This window comes from Diabrotica undecimpunctata, chromosome 8 (genome assembly GCF_040954645.1).
Source record: "Diabrotica undecimpunctata isolate CICGRU chromosome 8, icDiaUnde3, whole genome shotgun sequence".
NCBI lineage: Eukaryota > Metazoa > Arthropoda > Insecta > Coleoptera > Chrysomelidae > Diabrotica > Diabrotica undecimpunctata.
Window position 1 is genome coordinate 125903419 of NC_092810.1, and position 7834 is coordinate 125911252.

The 7834-nt window shown below is 34.2% G+C and overlaps 1 protein-coding gene across 2 annotated transcripts in view; it reads right to left on the reverse strand.

The window, feature by feature from the left end:
* The window catches only part of Cht6 (Chitinase 6), a 296348-nt gene extending 291385 nt beyond the window's left edge, over window positions 1-4963 (reverse strand). For both annotated transcript variants that reach the window (XM_072540946.1, XM_072540945.1), the window contains exon 1: window positions 4665-4963. In XM_072540946.1, the coding sequence (XP_072397047.1) occupies window positions 4665-4673 (9 nt within the window). In that variant the 5' untranslated portion in view covers window positions 4674-4963. The remainder of the gene's footprint in view (window positions 1-4664) is intronic.
* Window positions 4964-7834: the final 2871 nt, after the last annotated feature.

Consider the following 7834-nt stretch of genomic DNA (forward strand, 5'->3'; position numbering starts at 1 on the left):
TTTCGATATTTCGATGAACCATTTTTAGGTGACAGCCACACCCTCAATTTTTTTAAATAGCAAAGGGGGTGATGTGAGACTTCCCTTCATGTGAGGTTCTGAAACTGTTTTCTTGTGGCATGTTTAATTTGGAAAATAGTATTGAAATATTGAATAAAAGAATAACTGTAAAATTTCACAGCATACTTAAGGAACCACAAAACGTAATAAGAGGGGTAGAAGCGCCCATGGCCATATATATACCATCAAGCAAACACTAGAAAAGTAACAGCAACCGAAGAAAATATGTATCTGGCGTATGTAGACCTTGAAAAGGCTTTTAACAAATCTCTCGTTCGACTTTGAGCCTTTTTCTATATTGATATAGTTCTGATAGTGTTCCATCCTTCGGATATTATTCTGGTTCGTTCTATTTTTCGTACGGTTTTATTGTCTTGTTCGATTTGTGAGCCTCCATACTTAAGCAGTTGAATTGAAATTTTATCTATATCGTAAATTGGGGTGACTTAATACGCCGGAGAGTTTTGATACGATTTGACGCATTACCGTTTCTCTATGTCTAAAATATAGTGCCATCTTCGTTAACAGTTCATTTGTCTTTGATTGTCGTTAGCGACTACTTTAGTACCGGCGTAAATCAAAACAAAACAATGTCGTATTTCTGGTGGTCCGTTAACTTTCATCTGTATCTACGGTTGTCATGGTAAGTTAGTTTATATATCAGTTATCAATATTACAAAGTGTCAAAGTTATATTAATTTTGCAAATAAAATAGCATATTAGATTCCAGAATGGGGTGAGTTGATAAACATGTAAAATGTCAAGAAAATACAAAAAGTGTCCTGGCATTGGAAGATCTTAGAAGCGTGAAGTTAGGTTTACGGCAAGCCAGTGAAAAGTATATTATTAACAAAATGAAAATCCATCGCTGTTTAAAAGGAAAAAATCAAAAGAAGTATGGGGGACAAATGGCGCTCTCTGTAGAGGAGGAAACCTTTCTCACTGATAAAATAATTATTACAAGTGAGTGGGGCTTCCCTATGAGATCTTATGAAGTCAGAAAAATAGTAAAAACTTACCTAGATAGACAGGACGAAAGGTAAGAGTCTTTAAGGAAAATCTTCCAGGAGAAGACTGGATGCAAGTTTACTTAAGCCGAAATGGCCAAAGATTAACAGTCAGAATGGCCGAACAATGTGCATGAATATTTTGATAATTTAGAGATTTAAATGTTAAATGTAAAACTAGAGTCATTAATTAATTTCGATGAGACCAAGTTGGCTCATGACCCTGGGAGAAAGTGCGTTGCCGTTAAAACGGGATAATAACATCCAGAATTTGTTTTAAATCCTTCTAAAGCTTCTAGATAAGTAATAATGGCGTATGCTGGAAATAGTACTCTTCTCCCTCCATTCGTAATATATCGTTCAACCTATTTATGGGAAACATGGACTAAAGGAGGTCCAAAAGGTACGAGATATGGCAATACCAAATCAGATTGGATAGATCAAAAAACTTTCAATGAAGGGTTTTCTACGATAGCTTTGCCCTATTTAAAGAAACTAGACCCACCATGAGCCTTAATTGGAGACAATTTATCGTCGCATCTCTCCGCTCATGTCATTGCTAAATGTAAAGTTTAAGTTTATTTTTTATCCAAAAATCAACTCACATAGCACAGCCTCTAAATGTTGCCTATTTTAGATCATTTAAAAGATACTGGCGCCATACATTGATGGAGTGCAAACTAAAAGGCAATAGAGGAACAGTACCAAAGTACATATTTTCGTCTATGCTTAAAAAACTGTTAAGCAAGACGGAAACAAACAAGGCCGAAATAATTGAAGCTGGATTTACAAAGTCCGGAATAACTTCCATTGACAGGATGAAAGTTTTAGATCAAATTCCGAAAGACACATTATGCTGAAGCTGATCAACACAATATGGAAAACTCTTTTATTGATATTTTAAGACAGTATAGCAATGACAAGCCTAAGAAAATTCCACAGAAAAAAAAATTTAAGAGAGCAACCTGGTCAAAATAGATTTCCGATTCAAATTCCGCTCCTGAAAACAACGACTTCGACGTCACTGAAACCCTTTAAAAACGACGATATCTGTAAAGATGCCGAGAAGAGTAATTTATTGGAAGATGAGTCAGACGAACTCCCTATATTTTCAGAATTTGAAAACTCCCAGACCGAGTCCCCGACGGATTGGAGTAAATTTAAAGTTGATTATAATGACATTCAAGAAAGATTTTTTGTTTATTAAAGTGCAAGTTAGTTCTGTGAAAAAACAAGTAAAACGGTTTGTTGCTCAGGTCTTCATTGTGACAGATTCATCCAATGGCGCCAGGTAGAAGTTTTATTTTTGAAACCTAACAAACTTTCGAAAGATACATTTACTTGGCCCGATGTTAAAGACATAAGTTTTCTTTACTCTTTCGAAGTGAAGTACCTCTTACCTATACCACAAAAACAAAGAAGAGGACTTTTTAAATTTCCTTTTGATATTTTATAGTTATATTTGTGCTGTATAAACTTTTTATGTATGTTTTTACGGTATAAATGGATAACCAATCCCTTTTTTTTTAATAAACGTTAATTTTTTATAAGTTTTGAATAAAAAAATTTTTGAATGTATTTTTTTCCCATTTAAACTCATCAAAAATCATTTTTGTGTATCAAATCACCCTATAAAGTTTGTAAAATTACATTTATAAAGAAATACATACGTTTAAAATCACCCCAACCCACTTAATACACCAAAATTTTCTTTTAAGAAGCTTAAACTAAAATTTACAACGTTATGTCACTTTGACTACAAAAACTAGAGAATGAGACTACACTTTTAAGGAGTATATCAACTTCCTAGGTCTTTCCATACCAAAACTACAAGCAATTGTATTTCAAAAATGTATCAAGTCACCCCAACTGACGATACCTGGCGAATTTCGGTTTTTCAACGTGAAAAATCAAAACTGATACTGATATTCTTCTGGCAATAGCCAAAACCGAAAGTGCCGAAGAAAATTTGTTTTCTTCTTTGTGTTAGTATATCTTCCTTAAATCATTTTAGCCTTTTAGCACATTTGTATTTTTTTTAATGTTATTAGTCAGTTTTATTTTTTTTAGTCCTTTTTTACTTTAATTTGGACACAGGTTCAATGATAAATTAAAACCTTCTTCTTCTTTTTTTATGTAGACATGACTCTGTTTATTTTTCAATATACCTCCAGTAAGTTGTCGTTCCATCGTTTTCGTGGTCTTCCTACTGATCGTCTTCCTATTGGAGAACCGTCTCTTGCCGTCTTTACTACTCTATTTGTTATCATTCGGCTTATATGATCGTTCCATTCTACTTTTCTATTTCTTACTCAGTTCTTGATGTATACGTCGTATATATGTACTTCTAGCTCTGTCCCATAATGTCTTACCATCAATTTTTTTAAGTGTTTTCATCTCTGCTGTTTCTAACATCCTTTTTGTCCTCTCTGTGTCAGGTCGTGTTTCTGCCGCGTATGTCATTATTGGTCTGATGACTGTTTTGTAAATTCTGCCTTTCATTTTTTTCCCGATATTACTAGTTCTCCATGTTGTTTCATTCAGGCAGTCTGCGGCTCTGTTTGCTCTATTCACTTGATCTTCCACTTAAGTTTCGAGCTTTCCGTAGATAGATAATGTGATGCCTAGATATTTAAACTCCATCACTTGTTCTAATATCTGACCTTTCAGCTCCAATTTACATCTTAGTAAATTTGTTGTTGCAATCATGCAATTTGTGTTTTTTGGGGAAATTAACATGTTAAATTTTCTGGCGTTTATATTATATTGGTGCAGCATACGTTGTAAATCGTCTTCACTTCGAGAGAGTAGTATTGCGTTGTCTGCATAGCAGATTATTTTAAGTTGTTTCTCCCCCATTTGGTATCCTTTTTTAGTTCTTACTTTTGTTATTATTTCTTCCATCCATAATCAGGTTGAACAATAGAGGACTCACTGAATCTCCCTGTTATATCCTATTACCAGCTTCAATTGGGTGGGTTAGTTCTTCTTCTACTTTTACTTTTATTGTTTTGGTAGATATTTTCGATCGTTTTGAGTATTCCTAGAGGTATCTCTCTTACGTACAATAAGTGGATAACGTCCTTTAATTTGATTTAGTCAAATGCCTTCTTAAAGGTTCACGAAACATAGATCTGCCGATTTATTGTATTCTAATGATTTCTCTTGCACTTGCCTCATTATAAATATAATGTCGGTGCATGATCTTCCCGACATAAAACCTTGTTGTTCTTCTGCTAGTGTTATAATTTCATTCAATTTATTTGTTATCACTTTGGTTGTTAATTTTAGTGTTGTGTTTAATAAATTAATTCCTCTGTAATTTTCTGGGTTCGGTTTGTCTCCCTTTTTCAAGAGAGATATTAGAATGTTTGATCTCCATTCTTGAGGAATTCTGTTTTGTTCTATTATTTTTTGGATTAGTTTAAATTAAAACCTAAAGCGCTCAAATAGGAAAATTAATATTTTATAAAAATTGATCAAAATTGTCTACGTCTTTTGCAATAATCGTATCGTATTCAAAATGTAGTATTTTTAGTCTACATAGTAATTCTTGTAAATTGCTTTTAATAAATATTGAAACTTAAGTTTACTTACCGACAACATTTTGTTATATTTTGAAATATCCTCTAATGAACTTCCACACAAAAAATAAACAAGTATCACATTTCCATCCAAACGAAGAACTAATTCGCCAAACCGTTAATTATTACACATAACCGCCCCTCTTAATAAAGAAACAAAAAAATTAAAAATTCAAAACACAAAACGGATACGAAGATGCGCACCGAATTTAAAATCGAAATTAACGACGACTAAAAGAAACGCGACGAAGAAGTTCCTCTGGTTGCGCGGTGGTCAATAAAAGCCTGCCACAATAGCGACTATTAAGAATGTGGTAGTCTGCACTCTGCAGATGGGCTTGGCAAGAAGGTGAAAGGTATCAACAATTTATAGGCGGGGGAATACTATAATATTTATTTTTAACTTGTTTCAGACTTTTCATCGAACGCAAAACACTTTTGTTTTCAGGATGTCTTTTATCAAGTTGATAGATGATAGTTTATCGACGGTTAAAAGACACAATGGGATAAGCGATAGATTCGTATTACACTTAAATTGTTTTTCCTCAATCAAACAATAAAAAAATTAAGATTATTTGATTCTTAATAAATCTCTTAAGTTAATATTTCTAGTTTATGATGTTATTTGTTGGCGAAAAATAGTAATGTATGAATGTATTTAACATATTCCTTCTGTATTTTAAGCAAGTTCTCTTTTATCTTCATACATTCTCACTATCTGTGCTTATATGACCGCATCTCTTTCTGTCCAGGCTTCGATGTCTTCATCATCATCATCATCATCATCATCATCATTATCATCAAACTTTATACGTCTCTGTCTTGTGCGGCTTGAATCCAGTTATTGCTAAAACGCTTCAGGTCGTCCGTCTATCTAGATGGTGGGCGTTCTCTGCTCCGTATTGCTTCTTGTCTTGGCCTTCACTCGATAATATGTTTTATCCTTCGGTTGTCTGATAATCTGGCGACGTCTCCTGTCCAATTCCATTTTAACGACGCAATTTTTTCAATTGCGTCTGTTCTTTTTGTTTTACGACGTATTTCTTCGTTTGGGATTCGGTCTCTCAGAGAGACACTCAACATCTGACGCTCCATAACCCTTTGAGTGACGCGAATCTTATTTACTTCCATTTTGTGAGTGGTAATGTTTTAGCTCCATAATTGAGTACAGGTAACACACATTGGTCAAAGATTTTCCAGTTGAGGCATATGGTTAGATCCGAATTAAATACGTAGATTAAATTTACCAAACGCTGACCAAGCTAATCCTATGCGACGTGGGAGCTCACATGTCTGGTTATCTCTGCCCAATTGAATTTTATGTCCTAAATATTTATACGATGTAGTCTGCACAACATCCCTTTTATCAACATCAATATTTCGATTTAGCACCAGATTAGTCATTATTTAATATTAATATATAGGCGTTAATATTAATCTTTAGTCCGACCTGAAAGGAAGCATGATCTAATTAGATGTGCCTTTTAAAAGTATGTTTTAAAAGCTAAAAGTATGTTTCAAAAGCGTCGTGAACAGCTTTGGAGAGACGGTGTCTCCTTGCCGTTCTCCTCGCTGTATACAGAATTTATTGGTTTCTTGTTCAGACAGTCTTACGCTAGCTGTGGAATTTTGATAGATATATTTGATTATGTTCTATTATTATATATGGTCTATTCGGCATTCTATCAATGCTTTTAACATTTTCTGATGGCTTATGTTATTAGATGCTTTTTCGTAGTCGACAAATATCAGTGCCAATAGTTTGTTGTATTCCGCAGACTTCTCTATTAGGTTCTTTATCACTAGTAAGTGGTCGTTAGTGCTGTATCTCGATCTAAATCCAGCTTGTTCTCTAGACTGATAGAAGTCTAATTTAGTGTCCAGTCTTTATTTGATAATCTTTGTGAAAAGTTTATATATGTGTGAAAGCAAACTGATAGGACGGTAGTTTTTTAGATTTGTTATATCTTCTCGCTTGTGTAATAAAATAATGACTGCATTGTTCCATTGAGAAGGAGTTTTCCTTGGTAGATGCATTCGGTGAAAAGCTTGGCCAAAGCCTAGATAATTTTATTTCCATCTAGTTTGATCGCTTCGATCACTACCCCGTCATCGCCAGGAGGTTTGTTATTTTTTATTTCTAAAAGTGCCGTTTTGATTTCATATGGAGTTATTTCTGGCATTAATTCTGATCCCTAGTTTGTGATTTTGTGCAGGGGCTGATCCTACCGTTCGTCGGTGCTCTCATACATTTCGCGATAAAAGGATTCGGCAACCTCAAGGATTTTGGTTCTATCAGTAGTAATATTTCCATCTTTATTTTTTATTTTGTATAAAGTTTTGTTGCCTATGTTGTTCGTATTTTGCCTCAAAACTTAAAAAATTTTGTTTTCTTGAATTATTTTAGCCATTTCTCTTGTATTGTTTTCTCTTATGTCTTTTCGGATTGACCGGTGGATATCTTTATTTAGTTTTTTGATTGTTGTGTAGTTAAAGCCGTATTTTTCCGTCAGCTGTCTTCTTTTACCTATTAGCTTTTTGATATTGTGACTTAGTTTTTCTTTATGATTCAGAACGGTCGGGCAGCACTCTCTTTCCGTTTCTTTTATAGCCATCATTTGCTTGATCTACATCTACATCTTGTATCTCATCTTACAAATATTGTATATGTCTAGTTGGTGTATCTTCATACAGGTCGTTGTTTTCGGGGAGAATCCATTTCTTTTTTTTTTTTAGAATCATTTTTGTCTTTCCAATTTCACACTTTTTAATAGTACCTTAGCTCGGATTAATCTGTGGTCGCTTCCTATTGGAAAATTTGTTGAGTACTTCGATGTCTTTAGTTATTTATTTTCTGTTTGTTATGATATAATCTATTTCATTTTTGACACTGCCATCTGGGCTGGTCCATGTCCATTTACACTGAGGCTTTTTACCGAAAAATAAGTTCATCATGTATAAATTTTCCTGGTGTAAGAAGTTCAACAATCTTTGCCCTCGTACATTTATTTCGCCATGTCCATACTTACCCATTGCTACTTATGCACCATCTTGTTTAAACTCATTTTCGCATTAAAATCCGCTTGAGTAGTGCGTGTTGGCGAGTTGGTTTGGAAGTGGAGGGAGGAAAGGGTGAAAATAGAAAAGCTTTGCGTTTGGTCATGGTTTCCCCGGGGAAGGGAG